The sequence below is a fragment of the Anguilla rostrata genome, chromosome 4 (assembly GCF_018555375.3).
Source record: "Anguilla rostrata isolate EN2019 chromosome 4, ASM1855537v3, whole genome shotgun sequence".
NCBI lineage: Eukaryota > Metazoa > Chordata > Actinopteri > Anguilliformes > Anguillidae > Anguilla > Anguilla rostrata.
Window position 1 is genome coordinate 5050272 of NC_057936.1, and position 22678 is coordinate 5072949.

At 44.9% G+C, this 22678-nt stretch overlaps 2 protein-coding genes across 4 annotated transcripts; both read right to left on the bottom strand.

Annotated features, from left to right (window-relative positions):
- Positions 1–52: 52 nt before the first annotated feature.
- On the bottom strand, positions 53–15062 carry cp (ceruloplasmin). 3 transcript variants are annotated; one of them, XM_064330191.1, is made up of 20 exons: positions 14838–15062; positions 13157–13401; positions 11903–12115; positions 10376–10549; positions 9712–9966; positions 9200–9365; positions 8607–8746; positions 8096–8236; positions 7850–7894; positions 7328–7542; positions 6696–6846; positions 5752–5964; positions 5272–5479; positions 4909–5048; positions 4448–4576; positions 3725–3831; positions 3089–3308; positions 2056–2195; positions 1166–1328; positions 53–198 (listed from the first exon to the last, which is right to left on the bottom strand). In XM_064330191.1, the coding sequence occupies exons 1-20, from the start codon at positions 15053–15055 to the stop codon at positions 149–151; spliced, it is 3333 nt and encodes a 1110-aa protein (XP_064186261.1). In that variant the 5' UTR covers positions 15056–15062; the 3' UTR covers positions 53–148. The 3 variants fall into 3 exon arrangements, 2 of the variants coding, with proteins under 2 accessions (XP_064186261.1, XP_064186262.1); XM_064330192.1 differs by lacking the exon at positions 7850–7894; XR_010329385.1 differs by lacking the exons at positions 53–198; positions 1166–1328; positions 3725–3831 and having other exon boundaries at positions 2116–2195.
- A 1648-nt stretch (positions 15063–16710) lies between these two features.
- Positions 16711–22179, bottom strand: tm4sf18 (transmembrane 4 L six family member 18). Its single transcript, XM_064330202.1, has 4 exons — positions 21926–22179; positions 19336–19407; positions 17966–18108; positions 16711–17681 (listed from the first exon to the last, which is right to left on the bottom strand). The coding sequence occupies exons 1-4, from the start codon at positions 22100–22102 to the stop codon at positions 17483–17485; spliced, it is 591 nt and encodes a 196-aa protein (XP_064186272.1). The 5' UTR covers positions 22103–22179; the 3' UTR covers positions 16711–17482.
- Positions 22180–22678: the final 499 nt, after the last annotated feature.

Consider the following 22678-nt stretch of genomic DNA (forward strand, 5'->3'; position numbering starts at 1 on the left):
TTAAACTTCTAGTAACAAGTAAATGTCCATTTAATAATTCCATGATTCATAGTTATTCATAATTATATGTCAGTTTATTTTAAAAATCGCAGATATCACGAAAGTCCAGTATAAAACACAAAATGTGGTGCATGCCTGTCGTGTTTCTTTAGCTCTTTGTGAACAAGCCTTTCAGAAATCCTTTCACACCTTTGGACCCTGAAACAAGAATAAAAAAGCCGCTATATTAGTGTCTTCACAACCTAAAACATTATCATAATTTATAGTTTTTTAAATGCACGTTTGACAACTTGATCAAGGTAGTGTATGTATTTCAAATGCAATACACATTGCTTTTTGTTTTACTGTTGTGGCTTAAACATCAGTAAAGTTAACAATTGGCAGTGTTCGCGGGTGGGAAGCCGGTGAGGGTATGAGTCCTGATCGTTGCATTAGCGACTCCTACTAGTTGGTCGGGGCGCCTGTTCAGCAGGAAGTGGATCTAGGGGAGATAGCGTGAACCTCCGCACGCGTTACGCTCTCCCAGTGAAACTCCTCGCTGCCAGGTGAAAAGAAGCAGCTGGCGACTCCACATGTATCGGAGGAGGCATGTGGTAGTCTACACCCTCCCCAGACCAACAGAAGGATAGCGCATCGACCAGGACCGTGATACACGTGGGGAATTGGTATAACGACTAAATTGGGGAGAAAATGGGTAAAAAAAAAAAGTAACCAATCCCTCTATTTGGATTGTAATTTATTGATGTATTTATGTGGGATGTCTTATATTATCTGGTTAGAAAATACATTTTACCATTTTTGGTGGCACGTAACACTTGTATCTCCAGTTTGATGTGATACTCCCCATATGAATCCCCACTGTGAACTGCTTGATATCCCCACGAATCCTTTGATTCCCCGTTTCAATCTCCATTCCCCACGAATCCTCAGATTAATAACATTCCCCACACACAGTCCCTGTTCTCCTGGTGCTAGATGGTGAAAAGAGAATTGTGGAGGGCCGAGAGCACACAAGTTTTAATTCCAACCAAACACTGCAACTGCTGATTTCGCCGATTAGCCAATCACTTCACCCGGAGAGAAGGGGCACAAAAACGAGTGAAATCAGCAGGAGGTGAAGTGATTGGTTGGGCTGGAACGCTGCGCTCCCCGCCCCCCGGCTCACCCTCTTTCTCCAGGACGGTGTAGGTGGTCTCCATCCCGGCCTCGATGTGGTCCGTGACGTGGCAGTGCAGCAGCCAGGTCCCAGGGTACACCGGCCGCATCTCCACCGTCTGGAAGGTGGCGGGGAACAGGTCGAACACGTCCGCCCGGTGGACGCCACTCAGCTGGGGGGGAGGTGCAGGTTAATCAACCAATCAGACAACAGATTCAACATTACATTACATTTATTTTGCAGACGCTTTTATTTAAAGAGACATGCAATAAGTGCATACCGAAGGTCATTGGAGCAACTGCAAAACACAGATCCGATGAGGTACAATACTCATTATGGAACAGTTACATTACGTTTATTTAGCGGACGCTTTTATCCAAAGCTACGTACAATAAGCGCATACCGAAAGGTCATTGAAACAACTACAAAACACAGGTCCGATAAAGTACAATGATTAATATGTTAGTTATTCACAGCCATGAACACGTTAAGTCCGGTTCACACAGTAAGCGTAAGCTAGGTCAGAGATCTCATCATTACCAGCCCAAAAGCAAACAGAATGTGTGTAGTGCTCAGAGAATACCGTGATACTGGTGTTATGGGATGGCTGCCAAGGCTATTATGGGATAGCTGTTAATGGTATTACGGGATGGCTCCTAATGGCTGCGTATGTCATGCAGAGTACCTCAAAATGTACAAACAGGGTCAGAACATCCCTGATTATTTTATCGTTTATAAAACAGGATGAATAAAATTTACGGCACAGGCATGTGTGAAAGTTGGTGCCTCCTTAAAAAATTTTTTTTTTTAAATAGCGCAGGTGTATCGGATACAGGTGTATCAGTTGCGGGGGGATGGGGTGATGGGGGGTTGAAGGGGTTGGGAGGGGTTGGGGGCACCTTGTAGTCGAAGCTGTGCCCGTGGAAGTGAACAGTGTGCATGTCCACCTCGTTGCCCATCCCCATCAGGTACCAGTACACCTTGTCCCCCACGTGCATCGTCAGGCCCCGCAGGTTGCCGTACACCCTGCCGTTCATCGCTGCGGGACGCAAAACACACCTTAGCGCCATCGGGCGCGGCTTTTCCACGCCGCGACTGCATCAACATTACATTAAATTATAACGATATTATATTCACTGACTCGCTGTGGTCATTAAAGATCCCATGACACTATTAGCAAAGAGTAGGGGGTTCCTCTGTGTCCTGGCTAAAATCCCAGATCTGGCTCTCGCAAAAAAAAACTTGCCACCTAATCATCCCCTGATTTAATTGGCTAAAAAATTTTCTCTCCCTCCAGTGGAGCTGCTCAGTGGCCAACATATAGAGGTTGTACTGGGCAGCTTCCAGGTGTGAATGTGTATGAGTGTGAAGCAGGGCGTTCCTGCAAAAGAGCATCCATGCTCAGTGAACCTACCCTGGGTAAATAAAGGTTAAATAAAATAAAATAATGTGCACAATTAAATCATTATTCAATGACCTAAGACAATCACCTAAGACTCCCAACTCCTAACATACCGTGCATCAAGTTTTTTCGACAATCACCTAAGACTCCCAACTCCTAACATACTGTGTATAAAGTTTCTCTCAACAATCACCCAAGACTCCCAACTCCCAACATATAGTGCATCAAGTTTCTCTCAACAATCACCCAAGACTCCCAACTCCCAACATATAGTGCATCAAGTTTCTCTCAATCACCTAAGACTCCCAACTCCTAACATACCGTGCATCAAGTTTCTCTCAACAATCACCTCAGACTCCCAACTCCTAACATACCATGCATAAAGTTTCTCTCGACAATCACTTAAGACTCCAAACTCCCAACATATAGTGCATTAAGTTTCTCTCAATCACCTAAGACTCCCAACTCCCAACATACCATGCATAAAGTTTCTCTCAACAATCACCTAAGACTCCCAACTCCCAACATACCGTGCATCAAGTTGCTCTCGACGAACTCCTCATTGTCCTTGCTGGCTTTGCTGGTGTTGGGGACGTATGTTTTGATGTTCTCGTCTATGTACCAGGACTCGTTTTCATCAAACACCATGAAGAGCAGAGCAAACTCCTCGATCTCCTTCTTCAGACCGATCTTCCCCATAAAGCTCCGCTTGCAAATGACCAGGGGACCAATCAATCCACTGTAGAGGTCCTGAGGGTGGAGAGAGAGAGAGCGATAGAGTGAGAGAGCGAGAGAGAGTGAGAGGGAGCGAGAGAGAGTGAGAGAGAAATAGAGAGCGAGAGAGAGATAGAGAGTGAGAGCGAGAGTGAGTGAGAGTGAGTGAGAGAGAGCGAGATTGAGAGAGGGATAGAGAGTGAGAGCGAGAGTGAGCGAGAGAGAGAGATAGAGTGAGTGAGAGTGAGTGAGAGAGCAAGAGAGAGAGAGAGATTGAGAGAGGGATAGAGAGTGAGAGGTACATTTAGAGTATGTCCAAATCAGACCTATGTTATACACCTCGGAAGTACCTGAATTCTTTTGATGCTGCAAACGGTACCTGGGAGACGAGCATAAAGGGCACTGAACAGGTAGTCATGCTCGTGTCTTTCCACAGAACACCTGGACTTTACCTTGCCAACGTCCACTGTGGAGAAATAGGCCCCAACTATGCACTGCTCCTGCCCTTCATCCGGTCCAGCAGAATTTGGGACGTACCAGGTGTAAGTGTGCGTCTCACCTGGAGGAAGATAGGATTCTTAATCCTCTTCGCCAATCCTCTCCATGTGCAATTTCCTAGTGGCTCAAATTTCTTTAGCATAAATGCAGCTCATTCTCAGCCATTCTGTAAAAGGTCCACATCGGTACAAGTGGACTGAAGGTAAAGACTCGTCCTGTTTGAGCTGCTCCACGGTGCATGAAACCCTTACCCTCAGCAAAACGAACTGGGATGCGTTTGCTCTTCACAGATGCTCGCAACTACTAGTATAAATTAACATGAGCCATACATCCGAGTGGAGGTGTGAGGGACTCTCTGATTAAAGCACCTCATTCAAAACTTGGGGATGCTTTAGACATATGTGGAATAGCCTGCCAGGTCATGCAGTAGAAGCAGAAACTCTGGGGGTTTTCAAGGCCAGGCTTGATACAGTGTTAGATACTATCTAGCCTGTAGGTGATCAGAGCACTAGATGCAATTTAGTTAAGAAAATGGCGAGCTACGTTGGGTCCATGTCATTATGTTTTGTGTCGCTATGTAATGTTAAATTCTTTGCGACGTGCATCTTACGCCAGCGATCAAAACGATTTTTAAAAAATCGACGCAAGATGCGGTGGTGTAAAAAGCATCGCCTCACCTGCTGGAGTCTCGAAGATTTGGGGGCTGTCGGTCTTCACTCCGTGCGCGTGAATAGAGTACGGCCTTTTCGCCATGTTCTTAAACACAATGTTCACCTTGTCACCAACGTCGGCATGAATGAAGGGTCCTAAGCGGATGAAAGGAGTGACGCCCATAGTGATGATCCTGATTGCTTTTATTTTATGAGTATGGGCTAGATCAGGGCTGCCCAGTCTAGTTCCTGGTGATCTACCATCCAGTAGTTTTTCACTCCAACCCTGAGGAAGCACACCTCAGCTAGAGATCTCATTGAGCTGCTAATTAGCAGAAAGGAGTTAAGGGTTGAAATGAAAACCCACAGGACAGTAGACCTCCAGGAACAGGATTGGGCAGCCCTGGCCTAGATTCAGTCAACATTTTTCCTTCACTTTGGATCTCAATGAACGAACCAATGAATGAACAAACAAATTAATAAATTACCCAGGATTCCCAGATGTTCCTCGTCTGCTGGTCTCTCCTTCTGCTTGGTGAACGAGCTGTCCGTGAACTCTCTGTAGAGGACCTTCTTGTACTTGGAGCCGATGAATCGATCCAATTTGTCGATGAAGGCGTTACCGGGGCTAGAGGAACCAATAGGAGACAGCAGTCATTAAATTGCCATTTATTAATTACATATTTGAGAGTGTCTAAAAACATTTTAAGTACATGCAGTGTTTGACCCGGTTCTGTTCTGTAGTCATGTTCAGCACAGTAGAAACTGTAAGCTCATTTATTAAAAGATGAATCAGAGGAATCATTTGTGATTGGTGGATTTGACCCATATGGGGTCGTGAGAGCTGGCACCTGTCTTTGAGACCCATGTGCATGCTATCTTCCCAGGTGCGGTTGGGTGAGTAGTCCCACTCTGTTTCCACGGCGGCGACGTAGTACGTCTTCTGGTGTAGCATGATCCCGGCGTCGGTGTTCCACCAGTGACACTTTTCCACGGTGTAGGTGGCCCTCATGCCGCCTTTGTAGTGGTCAACAGTCCTGCAGTCCACCTCAAACTCCCCTGTGATTGGTGGGAATGTGAAATCACTATGGTGATAGCATGCTCTCCACCTCAAGCTCCCCTGCGATTGGTGGAAATGTGAAATCACTATGGTGATAGTATGCTCTACACCTCAAACTCCCCTGTGATTGGTGGAAATGTGAAATCACTATGGTGATAGCATGCTCTCCACCTCAAGCTCCCCTGCGATTGGTGGAAATGTGAAGTCGCTACGGCGATAGTATGCCGTCCACCTCAAGCTCCCCTGCGATTGGTGGGAATGTGGTCCTTACCCATGCTGTCCGGCTCCATTATAACCGTGTGGGAGATGTGAGGAAACAGATTGATGGAATCCCTCCGGGTTCCGCTGATGGTGAAACGGTTGCCGTGGAAATACAGGCCGTGGATGTCCACTTCTGAGCCCAGGCCAGAGAGGTGCCAGGACACCTTGTCTCCTTTGCACATGCTCAGTCCGTTCAGGTTCCCGTACATGTATCCATTGATTGCTGCAGTAAAGAGAATGTGTACATGATTTTTTTTTTTTTACTCCAACCTTAAAATGCCTGTTTTGTTTACAATGTGCATGTTAATCTCTGCAACTGCAATCCCCCCCCCCATGTCTGTCAATTTGTGAGAATACAGACAAGCACACACTCTTCACTGAAAACAGGAGCATCAAGTTGCTGGTTGTTTTCACTGGTTAAGCTCACTCAGAGCAGGACAGAGAGCATTTGGCTTGCATTGGCAGACTGCAGGTGCCCGGTTGAACTGACGGGGCCGCTGGTGTGCAAGGGAACACAAACCAGAGGTGGAAAATCCAGGTTTAGAAAGTAAAACTCTTCCCCAATATTTTGTTTCATTCACCAGGATTTGCTAATAAGGACAATTCTTCATCCAGGGGGAGGAACTAATTAGTGAAAACAGCAGGCTGAGTTAATGAGCAGGAGAAACACATGGCCCCTGGACTTTCCATCTCTGATAGGTAAATCCCACCATTAGAAATCCATCACATCTCGGGCGATGCTTCTGCTAATTATTTGCCGCCCTACAGGACTGCATGGGCATGATCTGGATTCAGTACCAAAACTGTGTGGCTATGTGGTACCACAACAGAATGAGCCAACCAGCAGCCCCAAAGCAGACAACATTCTGTGGTCTATCCCCTTTAAATCCACAAATTTTTGGGGGCGCGGAAATGACTGTTTTTGGGTGTAAATTTCGAAAAACAGCAACTCACAATGCATCTTGTTGGATTCCTGGAAGTCCTCGTCATCCTTGTTGACCGTTTTGGGAGATTTTGTAAACTGCTTAATGTTGTCGTCCAGATACCAGCTCAGGTTCTCGTCAAACACGGTAGCCAACAGGTGGAACTCTTTCTTCACATTTTTCTGGAACATTCAAATCAACAACAACCTCTTAAAGAAAAGCTCCAAAAAATAGTTCTTCATGCTTGTTTGGGAACCATAAATTGTGGCAGGACAGGAGGTATGAAACTATAAACATGCAGTGATATGACATCAAAGCCCTGCCCCAGTTGTCCAAGTACTCCAATTATTTAATGCAATGGGCAAGGCACACACCCTAAGAACAATTATACATTTGCTAAGAAATTATTAAAAACCCAACATGACTAAAAGTAAAACGAGTTAGAAAAAATGGAAGTATGTTGTAAAGTTTTATTGTAAATGTTGTAAAGTTTTACTGTAAATGTAAAGTTTTACTGTAAATGTTGCAAAGTGCAACTGTAAATGTAAAGTTTTCCTGTAAATGTTGTAAACTTTTACTCTAAATGTTGTAAAGTGTTACTGTAAATGTAATGTTTTTCCGTAAATGTTGCACAACATTTTTAGGTTCACGCTGCGGCTGTACCTGTTTCCCTGACTTCAGAGTTTTTGGCCTGCAGACCAGCAGGGGCCCGACCAATCCGGAGCTGGTATCCTTTACCGAGTCCACAGCGGAGTAGTACAGGTGGGTCATACAGTCTGCGTCCCCCTCGACCGGTCCTCCATCTTTTGGCACCACCCACTCATAGGTGAAGGCGGTGCCAGGCTGAACTTGTGAAGCTGGGGGTGGAGTCGGAGGACCTGGAATGGAAGCATCAGCTCAGGCACAGAATTTGAAGCGGAAACTTTTCACTCATCTCCATCTCCAGGCTGTCCAATGAAGGGGAGCTACAGTTCATGAGTTTTTTTTTTTTTTTTGCAACTCCACTGGTTCTCCTCAGGTTTTTTACTGAGCTGACGGCTCCAGTAAAGACCCTAAAAATTAACTTCCCTTAGACATATATTGGCACCACCCAATATATTATCCTTTATTAGCCTTCTTGATGCTTGTGTACAAAAATTGCTACAGTTAAAAAAAAAAAAAGAAAGACCTGTGGATGTCTCTCACCTGCATTTTTGATTTTTTGTAGCAATATTTTGGATCTGGAAGTTTCTGCAGGGTGGTGAGGAGAGGATGTTTGGTTAAAAAAAAAAACGTTTTAATGTTCCATTAATGTACCATTTTAACGATTTTCCTGACTGCTGGTTTCTTGCACTGTTATTCATCATAAATTGTTTTATTATTATTATTATTATTATTATTATTATTATTATTAGTAGTAGTAATAGTAGTATTATTATTATGACTTTTAACCTTCAGGAATGGAGTCGTAGAGCGTCCCTCCTTGTTTGATGCTGTACTCCACACCGTGCGGCTGAATGCTGTAAGGGCGCGTGGCTTTGTTCCGGAAGATCACCCGGATAGTGTCCCCCTCTTCCGCCCGAATTACAGGACCTGGAAAACAACCATGCTGATCATTGACCTTATCATGGTCAATCAAGGTGACTTAGGTGCATTAACTGTCTTAACTACTGCTTGTATTTTTTTCCATAGACTGCGTTGTTGCTGTTCTCGTTGTTAGTGTTAATCAGTTTAACCTTCAGGGTCCAAGTTGAACTATGCGGTTGTTCCCTGCACTTGGACCGGTACTTCTCTCTAGGGGTTTTGTCATACTTGTTCCTGGTTATGGTTATACACTTTGTTGTACATCACTCTGGATAAGAGCGTCTGCCAAATGCCTGTAATGCAATGTAATCATGTTTATATATCAAAGAAAAGTGGTATTCACTTGGAGAGCCACGTGGTACGCACTAAACTACATTACCCAGAATTCCTAAATGCTCCTCTTCTGGTGTCCTGTCCTTGCGCTTGGTGAAGGTGTGGTCAGTGTATTCCACATATACTGCCTTCTTGTACTTTCCTCCGATTCTGGCGTTGCCCGTCTCAAAGAACGTCTGGGATTCCCTGGAGGCATTTTAATAAAACTGATTGTCATGCATTGTTTACTTTATTGTCAAGATACGTTCATAATCCACACTCAGCTTCATTATCGTTAAGATGAGGTGAAAATATTCATACATTTTGTCTTCACCAATGATCTTGACAGCAGTCGTATATCTGTCACTAACTGGAGAGGAACTACCCATCTTTGTTATACGAGAGGCCATTGACAAGTACTTGTGGCAGCAAATCCAACAAGCCATACACATTTTAAATAAAAAAGGACTGAGTTCCCCCCCAGGTGCTTCGATTTCGGTCCCCAGTCCCTTTCGCCCGAGTAGCATAGCACTGAGCAAACAAAATAATGCCTCAAAATCAGACCAAAGTGCATTGACTGAAGGCTGTTTGACACTAATGCCAGATTAATCAGTGACAAGTGTCCCAGGGCTGTTGCGGTGGAGGACTAGCTTGTCGTACTTGTCAGATTTCAGTAGTTTTCCCGTAAATTTGTTGACCTCCAAGGGTCCGTAATCCCACACGACTTCCTCCGCTGCGATGAAGTACTCGCGGACCTCGCCGTGTGGCTTCGGCTTGTGAACTTTAGGAAAACAGTCCTTCACCTCAAAAAGGGCCTGCATCCCAGCTGCAAACAAAAACAAACAAACAAAAAAATATATATGCATTCCATGAATTTATGTATAATCTATCGTCATAATTAAGTATATTCTTATTCTTATTCTTCTTATTATTATTATTGTGGGTTTTGTTGTTGTTTTTGTGTTGTTGTTAATACGATAGAAAACAGTATTAATTTTTTGAACCGGTAGTTTATGTATTATTATTATTATTATTATTATTATTATTATTATTATTGTTGTTGTTGTTGTTGTTGTTGTTCATACAATAGAAACAGTATTCATTTTTGAACTGGTAGTATATGTATAAATTATTATTATTATTATTATTATTATTATTATTATTAATAATACCTCCCACGTGATCGTTGACCTGGCAGCTGAGCAGCCATCGCCCGGGGTTGCTGGGCTCCATCACTGCGTTGACGAAAGTGGCGGGGAAGAGGCTGATCGTGTCCACGTGATGCTTCCTGTCCGTCAGGATCTGGCCGTGGAAGAAAGCGGAGTGGATGTCCACCTCGTTGCCCATTCCGAACAGGTGCCAGTGGATCTTGTCCCCGACGCACATCGTCAGTCCAGGCAGGTTTCCGTACACGTAGCCGTTAATGGCTGAAACAGGAAAATAGCAATGCGTTTGAGAATTGCGCAGTAGTTTATACATCTACGCTGGTCTCGTTTTACGCTGCAATAACCGATGTCTTTCGTAATCGCGCAGTTTAACCTACACGATCGGATGCTGGTCGTATTTTGCGCTGAAATAACCGATTTCATTACCACGCGGTTTATGTTGACACGATTCTATTTTTCAACAATTGTGTGGATTATTGTAAATAAATAGGGCTCAGGTGGCACAAAATATTGGCTTGATTACCACAGTCCAATTGTAGCCCAGCCTACACAAGATCATTATTCGTCACATTAACTAATTATCAAACACCTGGCCAACCTGGTCAGGCTCATTATGACACCGACAGGTGAGGGTGGTATTGACATCATCGACAGCGGAAGGGAAACTCACAGTGCATTTTATTGCTCTCCTCGAAGTCCTCGTCTTCCTTGTTCACTTTGGCCGGGGTCTTGCAGTACGTCTTGATGTTGTCGTCCAGGTACCAGCTGAGGTTCTCGTCCGAGACGGTGAACATCAGTGCGTACAGGTAGTCCGCTGCCTTGTCGCCATAAACGTCCAGCGTGTCTGGAAGTGTGCGGGGAAGCCGTTCATTCGGACAGGCGCATTTTCACTTTTTAACATTTCAATTCTGGTGAAGAACCTGGTTCAAGGACACTATGGCAGTGCCCCACCAGGGATAGAGCCTGCAACCTCTGAGTTACAATTACTGTTCCCTAACCCACTATATTATACTGCCACCTTGACTAAAATTCTGTTTTGCATTCAAGAGAGTTCATATGGCCCAAGGTTCCGCCTACTCGAGAAGTCTGGCTCCTCCCCATTCCATGCCTGCACTTCCTGATCAGGTTTTCTGCCTGTTTAGAGATGGAATACGTTTCCCCAGAGGTGGAAAATCCAAGGCTAAAAAAGCAGAAGTCCTCCCTGGTGCTTTGTTCCAATCACCTGGATTTCCTAATTACTGTAGCACAAATTCTTCAGCCAGGAAGTTCGACTAATTTTGTGAAATCACCTGGCGGAGTTCATGGGTGGAATAAACACATGGCTGGACTTTTACTTTCTGACCCCTGGGATTTCCAACTCCGGAGTTTCCCACGGTGGTCAAATCGGGAGACCGATGGCCTTCCTCTTCAGAGAGCACCTGAGGTCCTCCAGTCAGACTCTCTCTAGCACTTTTACATGGTCCCAACACCTAATGCAAAATGTTTGTTTTTACTGTTTGTGGAGCCTGTTTCTTGCCCTCATTTGTATAAGTTTAATGATCACTAGGGTCCATCTAGGGTACTTTTTTCTTGCTTGCATAACTTAGCTGAATGTTCAGTGGGGTGGATGATAAGCTGGGAATTTGGTATACACTTGCTGCCTCTCTTAGAAATGTACTCTCTCCCCCTAGGAAATGGCCGCCCTTCAATCCCTGATGCTTGCATTCATTCTTGCTTTACAAGTCACTGAATAACGACGTCTGCTTAATGCTAATAACGTAATGTTCTCAAATATTGGTGTCAGGTGGGTTTCCTCACAATTCCTGCTGCCTGGGTGCTCTGCCACAAAAAAAAACACTAATCAGTGAAAAAAAAGACCACAGTATGAAGCTATGGAGATGGCAGAACAGCAAATTTAAATAGAAAAAAAATGAGACCACCTCATGAACACCATTTTATTTTTGGTCGTGGCTAACACGCTAACAAGACGTGCTGCCATTTCCATAGCTTCATACTGTGGTCTTTTTTTTTTTACACTGATTAGTTTTTTTGTGGCAGTGTAATCTCAGTGTAATGTACATACACAGAACTGCCCTTTAAAATGGTCTGACAAACTCAGTGTGTCCAAACCCCTTGCAACACATTGAATGCACCTGTGTTACAAGTGACAAACTGACTACAACAAACCGACTTGGAGCCAAAATGGCCGCCGCGTTACCTTTTTTGCAGATGATGAGGGGCCCTATGAGGCCGGAGGCGATGTCTTTGGGGGCGTTGTAGTGCGAGTGGTACACGCGCGTCAGGCAGTTGGAGTCGTCTTTGGTCGGCGCGTGTGACTGGGCCAACTGCCACACGTACTTGTGGCTTTTCCCAGGAGCCACCTGGTCGTCGTGCTTGTCCTCCTTGTCCGTGTCGTCAGGGTACAGCGCACCTGCGAGGCAGACCGACATCGGCAGGCATTTATTCGGTTTGTCTTCAGAGATTAGTAGTGGGGCGTGTAGTCGATTTGTCTTTGGAAATCATTTTGGGGAGATTAATCCGTTTGTTTTTAGAGATCAGTTGGTGGGCGATTCGTCGATTTGTCTTTAGAGATCAGTTGGGACGATTAGCCAGTTTGTCTTTAGAAATTTGTTGGAGCCGTTTAGTTGATTTGTCTTTAGAGCTCAGTTGGGGGCGATTAGTTGTTTTGGCTATAGGTGTCAGTTGTGGCGATTAGTCGGTATGTATTTAGATGTCTGTTGGGGTTTTAGTCAACTTGATTTGTCTTTAGCGATCAGTATTGGCCGACCAACAGGAACTCATACAGACATACACACACACACACTCACACACTGCTCCACTACAGACTAAAACTCATATCATCACACACACACACACTCACACTCACACACTGCTCCACTACAGACTAAAACTCATATCATCACACACACACACACACACACACTCACACACTGCTCCACTACAGACTAAAACTCATATCATCACACACACACGCACACACGCAAACTCATACATACACACGCACGCGCACACACACACACACTGCCCCACTGCACATTTACACACACACACTCACACTCACACACTGCTCCACTACAGACTAAAACTCATGTCATCACACACACACACACACACACGCACACACACAAACTCATACATACACACACACACACACACAAACTCATACATACACACGCACGCACGCACACACACACTGCCCCACTGCACATTCACACACACACACACACACACGCACACACGCACGCGCACACACACACACACACACACAAACTCATACACACACACACACACACTCACACTCACACACTGCTCCACTACAGACTAAAACTCATATCATCACACACACACACACACACTCATACATACACACGCACGCACGCACACACACACTGCCCCACTGCACATTCACACGCACACACACACACGCTCACACTCACGCACACGCACGCACCTTCGTCGGACTTGTTGTACTTGAGGCCGTGCGCGTGCAGGGTGTACGGCCGGGAGGCCATGTTCTTCAGGTGTATGACGACGGTGTCCCCCTCCTCCGCGGAGATCACGGGCCCCAGGAACCCCAGCCACTTGGGCTTGTCGATCGGCAGCTTGTAGGTGCCGTCCGCGTACTGCTGGTACACCGCCTTCTTGTACACGCTCCCGATGCGAGTGTCTCCCCGCTCCAGGAAGGTCCGCGCATTCCTTACAGAAAGCCACGGAAAGGTCCCCACAAGTCCCCATTTTTACACACGCTCAGGGAGGAGAGGTGAACAACCAGCAGCACAGCCCCACAAATCAATGCCCCCTTTGACCCAAGTAACCATGGCACTCTCTCTCTCTGTTAAAACGTTGCCTTCAGAAACACCACGCGGGCGACTTGAAAGCCAGAATTTATCTCTTGTTCTCGACCATTTTCCTAAATGTGTTACCTCACACCATTATACCCTTTGATTGATGCAAAGTGCCCTTGGAGAGGCGTTTTGCCTCAAGAAGCGAGGGACGTTTTCTTAATCGCCTTATTACAGACAATTAAGGCATGTGGTCTTAAAAAAATGAGGAACATTTTCCTAATTGCTTCGCATCTGCAAATGGACTGTTCCTGTTAATCGTTTGCAGCCTAAGAACACGTGTCGTGGTAATACCCTGATGAAGGCTAGTAAGCCAGGAACATGTAGGAACATCATGCTTTTAAGATAATTTCCTCTGTGGATGTGCCATATAAATAAACTTATTTTCAGTCGTTATATTATAGAAAAGTAAAAGTACCTTGATTTTTTTTCCCCTGTTATCAGTGCCAGGAACCCTTTTAATCCAATTTAAACTCGTTCAAAGTTTATCATCTTTATCTCACATATTGTCCTCACAGCAACCTTACTAAATCAGCACTGATTTAACCCTGAACTCATCTCCTGTCAAACTGCTGAGGTTAAGCAGGTGTGTGCTTGGATGGGAGACCTGGATAAATTAGGTTGCTGTTGGAGGGGGTGTTGGTAGCCCAGGAAGGGGTGCTCTTCCCCACTGGAACAAATAGAAAACTGACTTCCACAGCTTAGTGACCCTAAAACACTAAACCAAACTGAAGGCCTGACTATGGTCAGTAACGATCCACCACGGTAGTTTTCAGAAGAGTATAGGGGTTCATCCCTGGTCTGGCCTGGGCAAATTCCCACAGAAACTAGCTGTCAGCTTCTGATTGGCTACACAATCAAAGCCCCCCCCACCCCCCACATGCCCAACCCACTTTGATTCCCCAAGTGGCCACCGCGACAGAAAATCAAGGTCTCATTTGACCCACCTGTTTAAATCAAAGAGAAATAAACATTTGACCAGCTGGGGCACCTGTATCACAAATCAGGGACCCCTGGCTTACTGAGTTAGCTGGGTAACTGTGCTGAGTAAAAACCCAGAAACCCTCTCAAATCTGTAACATGATCTGAAGAAAAGAAAGAAAAAAAAAAAAAGAGAGAGCTGTTCTGGGTTTTACTTTTACTCAGTGCAGTTATCCAGCTAACTCAGCAACCCTGCCTTGTGACACAGGCCCTCTGCTTAAATAAAAGGAAAATAACATGCATTTCAAAAACCAGAGCACGCACAGTACTTTGAAGTCGACACGTCGGGTATAAAAGCAGCGCACTCACTCGTCCTCCTGGACGGTTTTGTTCAGGATCAGGTTCTTCCCGCTGGGAGCGTAGTCCCACTGGATCTCATTGATTCCTATGAAATACTCCCTCGTTCTGCAGGACCCAGTCCTCAACACGCCCAGCAGGAGCAGGAAAAATAGAGCGTTGTCTCGACTCCCCATTTCTGTTTGCTTGTTTGTTTTTTTGGAGGGGGGGGGGCGGGGGGGGGTTTTCATACCCCTGCTCCAGCAGCGGTCTGGCCTTTTATAGATAAGAGCAGAGAGCACTGCCCGCGGTCCAACCAATGGCTGCTGGAACTCTCTCTCTCTCTGACTGGTTCCTCGTCCAATAAGCAGACCCCATGGTCAGGTGCTGTTATCTAACCTCATTGCTGATTGGTTCGTTTCCAGAGGTCATGCCCCCTTTTCAAAGCTAACCAGTTTTTTTTTTTTCATTTTGTTACTCGAACGAGGGGCCATGTTGGGCCACCCACACCCAAAACACCCCATGATTTAACGAACCCCCCCAAGGCCTGGAGAACCACGAGGACTGTCAATTTCTGCCATCGCATTCAAATTCACAACCAGTTCAGACCCAAGAAACCAGGTGAGGTGAGTTACAACATGATCAAATTCTTTGATTCATCAATTAAGTTACTTAAAAAAACACTTAAAAAAAAACCTGAGGTCTGGTCTCCAGGACCAGTGTTGTAGGTCTTTGTTAATAAGAAAATGTTTTTCTTTCTTTGCCCCCATTGATCTGTTATAATACCTTGTCTAATTGCTATATAATACCTAATCTAGTTGCTATTGACTATCAGGATTGTGTTGGAATTAGGTCCTAATAGCTGAAATACTACTAATTACTACTGAATTATTACTACTACTAAAGTACAACTTTACACAACTACATGGTCTAACACATTTTCATTAAACATTTTCTTTCTTTGACCAAAGCAGTGGCTTAATTATTTTCATTTTTTTCCTACTCTGCCATGGACTTTGACTTTTGATGCAGAGGTGAAATGGAAGCTCTAAGCTCCGTCACTGTTTGCCTGAATTGCACAACAAAATAAAAAAAAATAATGGTAGAAATGCTGAGGTTGTGTCCGGTAAACCTGGCGAGTTTCCCGCCAACCCCCCTTCCCCCCCCTCCAAGAAAATCAATATGGTTACCGGAACACAGCCTGGAATTTCTGCTGTTTCTCAACGAGCTGTTCCCGCGATCGGTCGTACGGCCGCGTTTTGCAAGAGCATTCTGCTTATGTCAACCTGAGCGGTCATTCCACATCAAATCGACCCCAAACCCCTTCTCATTTTATCAAATATATCCACAAATATTTATATAAATTGTTTTTTTTTTTTTTTTGTAAATAGTGATTTCGCAGACTGGAATGACCAGTTCAGCACATGGAGGTGCACAAAGCTGTAAGCAAACATGAAGTTGACTGAGATTAAACAAACAACCCCCACGGCATTAAAATAATGGTACAGCAGTATGACCACATCCACAGATAGAAACATACCTGTAGCTCATCTTCACAATTTTAAGTTACAATTATTGGAAAAACTGTTTTTATTTTCAAGCATCTCTCGGGTCCAAATGTTTACAATTAACAAAATGTTTATTTATTAAAGACAAGTGCAATTATTATTTAAAAAATGAGACCATTGTAAAATACAACTATTATAATAGTCTTCTGCCATCATTTGTCAACTGTCATATCAATCTAGTCCTTAGACATCAACAATAATTTACAATACATTCTCATTTTACTGAAAAGAAAAACTTATGCAAAGCGTGACCTCTTAAAAAAGAATTCTTCAAATAAAATAAACCAGGAGTAACAGAAGACATAACTACATAAGTTAGAACTACAGTTTCATTTAAAAAAAACAATGACACGATCATACTGAGAATGTCTAAACTGTCCTGTGCTGAAATATATAGTAGCTGAAATATATAGTGAAATTTTTCTCATTTACTTCCATTTTTACAAAACAAAGCCGAACAATGCAAAGCCTGCTTGCTTCTGTACAGAGTGTGGATAATGATCCAGGAAAGGACAATCTGTTCTTCGAGTGCATAAAAGCTGGAGAGATATGCCCTCTTCAGACCTGGGTCAAATACTTTCTTTCAAATATTTACTATACAAACGGTCCTTTAGACAGCAGTAAGAGTCATGTGGATTACACATGATTTAAACATCAGATCTGAAATATCTGTTTTCACCAATATTTAGAAGAAAAATTTCTGATTTTGTTTTTGTATCACGACAGCATTTTTGAAAATTTCCAGAGATGAATAACAGTCGTTTCTTAAGACATAAAGAATTTTATTCTGAATATCAGTGAAAACAGATGTTTGTCAAGGATATTTACCGGTGTCTAAAGAGTTGGGAGTATTTCAGGTACGTATGTGAGCCAGGTCTGTGTGGGAAGAATGTACAGGATGGTGATTCTCCTCTAAATCTCTCTGGTGAGTCACCGATGAGTCACCGGTGAGTCACTGCTGAGTCACGCTCAGTCACCGGTGAGTCATTGCTGAGTCACCGGTAAGTCATTGCTGAGTCATTGCTGAGTCACCGCTGAGTCACCGGTGAGTCATCGCAGAGTCACCGCTGAGTCTCCGCTGACTCCCCGCTGGCCCTCCGCTGGCCGCCCTCAGGCGTTGAGGCTGTAGCGCTGTTTGTAGCAGCAGGGCCGGCACACGGCCGCCACCAGCCCGTTGACCAGCTGCACCACGCATATGATGCACTCCAGCCCACTCAGCCCCAGCAAGATGGAGAAGAGAGTGACGTTCCACTCCACAACTCTGAGGGGCTCCTCGCACATGGACCAGGTGTCCCTGCGGAAGAGGTACCTGCACACACACGCAACACAAATACACACACACACACACACACACACACACACGTGCACCACAGACAGACAGACAGACAGAGACATGCATGCACTTGTTACCCAGAACATTTTTTTTCCTGTTTTCACAACTTCACTGAAACTCCCAAAGGATTGCGCAGTGGCAGTATTTCAAAAGAAAAAACACTTTTTCAAATGATTAACCAATTAAGTGTTAAGTAAGCTCCACCCCCCCCATGGGCTTAGCCCCGCCTTAAACTCCCGTCATAGAAAGATGAGACGTACTCTCCACTCTGATTGGCGAATGGACTCGTCCACGTCCCGTTGTACAAGCAGTACGGTCCTTCTATCAGAGCCAGATCCGAGATGACAAAACAGTATCCGGCCCCCGCCAGTCCAACCAGCGCTGCCAGCACAGAACTGCACATCTGCACAGAGACAAACAGGGTTAGCCTGGCCCTCCCCTTCCTGCCCACACCCCCCCACCCAATCAAGAGACAAACAGGGTCAGCCTGGCCCCTCCCCTTTCCTGCCTACACTCCACCAACTCAGAAACAAACAGGGTCAGCCTGGCCCCTCCCCTTCCTGCCCACACCCCACCCACTCAGAAACAAACAGGGTTAGCCTGGCCCCTCCCCTTCCTGCCCACACCCCACCCACTCAGGGGCAAACAGGGTTAGCCTGGCCCCTCCCCTTCCTGCCCTCACCACACCCACTCAGCGAAAAAAACAGGGTTAGCCAAGCCCCTTCCCCAAAATATGTACTACTAAACATGCTGTCTACAGTTCAGAGCGTATCTTTTAGTATGTGATGAGCAGTACGCCAAAAATATCCTCCGTACTATTTTCTGACGGTTCTGCAGAAGTGTTGTAAGACGTCCCGCCCTTACGGTAAAAAGGCCTCACCTCTTCCTCACTGATTTATGGGACCTCTCACACAGTTCTGTGGGACCGCCTAAAAATGTGTTTCCTGAAAAGTGTGCTGCCAAATAATTACATCAACATAACAATATTCTGATCAAGCGTACTCAATTTAGATACCCAATAGTAGGCAAGTACGCTGTTTTGACACTTACTATCAAAAGAGTACAGAGGAATAATGACTGCTTTAAAAAAAAATATTTGTACAACTGATCAGGCTAGTTGTTAGCTTGAACTGTTGATTAGCACAGTTACGGGTAACGAATATGCCTGCTGTGTGATCTCTGTGCTAAAACTGCACTTTTAAAATTTCTACTGCAGGTCACTCTGAAAAAGAGAGTCCTACAAGTGCCAAAACAAAATAAAAATGCAATGTAATGTAATAATGGATGTCTGACACAGGAATCCGCAACTCGTAACAAGCTGCCCTTTTATGACGGGAGGCTACAATGCACGGTCCAAGCCAAAGGCTAGGCTCGTTTCCTCGGCAACCAAGTTTGAAAAAAAAATAAAAATAAAAAAAAGAGCAGACCGGGGCGGGCCTACACCCTTTCCTGTAACCATGACGCACACTCCGTCCGGAAGCTGGTAGCTCTAGGAGCTTGTCGCTAGAAGACACCCCGTCCCCCGCCAAGCAGAAGGGCCCGGGTACAGCCCGGTTACTGCCTGGTACGGCCCGGTTACGGCCTGATACGGCCTGGTACGGCCCGGTTACGGCCTGGTACGGGCACTCACCGCGGATCCCTCGTTGCCACAACAGTTGGCGCACCTCTCCAGGTTCATGAACACCAGCACCGGCAGGACCATCTGCAGAGGGGAGAGGGAGAGAGAGGGAGAGAGAGAGAGAGAGAGAGGGAGAGAGAGACAGGGAGGGAGAGAGGTGGTGTATTTCTAGGGGTTTCCACAAGGTGGCGCCATATCACACCTTATTACAGGGTGGTGCCATTTTGTTGTCGCTGGAGGGCTGGACTGTATGCAGGTTTTTATGTTTTCACTAATGTTTCTACCTCGGTTAAATGCGCGAATCGGCTGTACAGACCAATGCTGGTTCACTCGTTCAGTAGATCGTAGTAAAATGTTCCGTACAAGGAAACAATAACATGAATCAATTGTCATTCATGAGCTTATCCAGGCATTAAGCGTTAATATCAGATCATGCAAGTGACATTTGAAAAATGGAACCAATTAAGAGCAAAAGCTGTTGCGAACGGCTTTATTAGCCAGAAATACACTCTCCAACGACCCCATGGGTGACCATTGCTAAAAGACCTCCCCCAGTATTTTGTTCCAATCACCGGGATTTGCTCATTAGCACAATCTTGGAGGGCCAATCACGTGCCTTTCAGCACGTGATTGGTTAATTAAAGTCACGGGCTATCCAAGACTTGAACTGGGGGCTGACTGAAGAGACACAATAGCCCCCCAGGAGTGGAGTTTTAGACCCCAGGTGGAGAAAGATTTTTTTTTAAACTACTGCACTGGGCTGAATTAATGACTGACAGCTATCGGACTGACGCGAAGGAAGACAGATGGAGGGGCATTCGACATGCCCATTGGCCGAGAAAGCCCACAGCAACAGCTGAATGAATTAGAATCTATGTAAAAATCCTTCACTTCATTACTTTCCCCCCCAATTGATTTGTGCTTACTCATACTACACCACTAGGTGGCAGGAGACAGCTAATTTATATAATTTGGTTCCATTTCAGTTGCATTAAAAGCTGAATAACCCCCCCCCCCAATCCACTGATGAAGATAGTCGTAATAAACGGAAATCCTCAGGTTAATAACAAATATATTGAGAAAATCATAAGGATGGAAAACATCAAGCAGCAGTTATTAGAAGCCTCGTATGAGTGCCCCAAAATATTTACAGAGGGCACCAATAAATATTTTTGTAATGTTTTTGAACAAAACGTCTTAGTCATGAATCGGCGAGACTCAGAAATTTGCATGGTCTTTGAGTACACGTAGCAGATGGCTTAAATGGCTGGCAGACTGTGGAACTTATGGCATGAAAATGGTGGACGGCCCACAATGCCTCAGCGCCCTACAGCCCTACAGGTCATGGATTGCCCTGGACCAGAAAGAAGAAGAATAAAAAAACAGTGTGTGGGCCACGCCAGCATTCTTTAAACTGAACTGCTGATGGTGACCACATAGTCCACCACACACACGCTCAAATGGGCAACCATGACAAGGCATCGCCCAATGACAACGCACAGCGTTGAGTTCTGAGCGTTTCGCCCAGCATCAAATAAAATGTGCCGCACAAGTAGAAAATTCAACCAGCAATTTTAGCTTTTCAAATTAATTTATTTATCTTTTTTTTTTTTGAAAGAGCTTTATTGGAAACAAAAGAAAATAAAAATGGCCCCTTTGTTTGTCACCCAAAATTTGGTGAATAGATTTTGTTACAAACAAGGTGAAATTTCAGATTGAGGTAAGCTTGATTACATAAAAAATGGTACCAACGTGGGGACTTCAAAAATGTACTACTACTGTTACCCCTGTGTTTCATTCAAGTCTGGGATTTCTGGCGTTTGGAGAATTCCTGAAATGTGATTGGCTCCCAGCAGCCGTACAGTTATATACTTGCAATAAATCTATCTGAGAGCAAAAAAAGAAAAGGCTTTTCCAAAGATTATAAACACCATTATTATTATTATTATTATTATTATTATTATAATATTAACCAGTCTATTGTTTCCTGAGAATATGTTTTAATGGTAAGCACAGTATGGTACTCTTGTGTATTTTTGTATGTATAAAGAAGATGTCAGCCTCAGTGGCGTATTTTTCTTCTGGTAAACTAAAAATAAATATAAAAATATCTCATTTTAGAGGGCAGACAGAAAAAGGCAGACAGAACCCATTCTAACCCACGGATTTCAGAAGATAAATTAATAATTACTAATGATATAATTATTAAATATAATTTTTTTTTTTAAACTTCAACAGCAAAGCCCCCATTGCTCTTTTCAGTCGGAGTGTTTCTGCGTTTCGATACTCAAGACTCAGTTCCATTGTTCAGCCCCAAGTTCCTATCGTGAGATAATTTTAGACAACTTCCTTTCACAGAGAAAAACAGTTCCACTAAGACCCAAAATCCTCCACAACACCCAACAGGCAGTTCTCCCCCACCCCTCCAACTCCAGCCCCAACCCCAAAAAATGCTCTTGTACAAAAAACGCTGGAGTTTGCCAACTTTCCAGTCATAAAACAACTTCACAAATTACAGTCAGACTGGTTTAAATACCAATAATTTTTTTTTTAATGAAAAAAAAAAACAAAAAAAAAACCGAGTAAAAACGAATTTACTCACCACTACGCCTCCTCCGACGATCCCCGTGAAGAACCACACATACCCGGTCAAGTGGTCTTCCTGGACGTGCTTAACCTCGACGTTTGGGAAATAGAGGAGAACGTTCGCTATAACGCAGCATAGGGCCAGAGGGATCAGTGCCAGTCCCAGGGATCTGGTAAAGCTCTTGGAACACATGTCGGTCGGCGCGGTAACGAAGGAGTCGCGAGTCTGTGGCCTGCAGCTGTAGTCCAGGAAGGAAACTGAAAGGGCAAGGGAGGGTGTTGCTTTTAAGTGAACCCCCCACCCATACACCCCCCCCCCCCCCCCCACACACACACACACACACACACGCACAAAAACACTCAAACACACACACTCTCTATCCTCAGCAGACTTCCACTCTAGCCCAGTAAGAACATCACTGCGGGGGAAAGGGGAGGATTACTGCTGGGGAAAGGGGAGGACTACCACTGGGGAAAGGGGAGGACTACTTCTGGGGAAAGGGGAGGACTACCTCTGGGGAAAGGGGAGGACTACTGCCAGAGAAAGGGGAGGATCACTGCTGGGGAAAGGGGAGGACCACCACTGGAGAAAAGGGAGTACTACCACTGGAGAAAGGGGAGTACTACCACTGGAGAAAGGGGAGTACTACCTCTGGGGAAAGGGGAGTACTACTGTTGAGGAAGGGGGAGGACTACCTCTGGGGAAAGGGGAGTACTACCGCTGGAGAAAGGGGAGTACTACCGCTGGGGAAAGGGGAGGACTACTGCC

What these genes read in the sequence shown, in the direction of transcription:
- cp (XM_064330191.1), bottom strand. Translation starts at nt 15,055, where the DNA reads ATGAAAACCCCCCCCCGCCCCCCCCCCTCCAAAAAAACAAACAAGCAA. An exon ending in AAAACCGTCCAGGAGGACGA is followed by an intron (nt 13,402 to 14,837) that starts GTGAGTGCGCTG and finishes GCTTTCTGTAAG; the next exon opens with GAATGCGCGGACCTTCCTGG. An exon ending in AATGGAGCCGGACAGCATGG is followed by an intron (nt 5,480 to 5,751) that starts GTAAGGACCACA and finishes CACCAATCACAG; the next exon opens with GGGAGTTTGAGGTGGACTGC.
- tm4sf18 (XM_064330202.1), bottom strand. Translation starts at nt 22,102, where the DNA reads ATGTGTTCCAAGAGCTTTACCAGATCCCTGGGACTGGCACTGATCCCT. An exon ending in TCGTCGGAGGAGGCGTAGTG is followed by an intron (nt 19,408 to 21,925) that starts GTGAGTAAATTC and finishes TCCCCTCTGCAG; the next exon opens with ATGGTCCTGCCGGTGCTGGT. An exon ending in GTGGCAACGAGGGATCCGCG is followed by an intron (nt 18,109 to 19,335) that starts GTGAGTGCCCGT and finishes GTCTCTGTGCAG; the next exon opens with ATGTGCAGTTCTGTGCTGGC.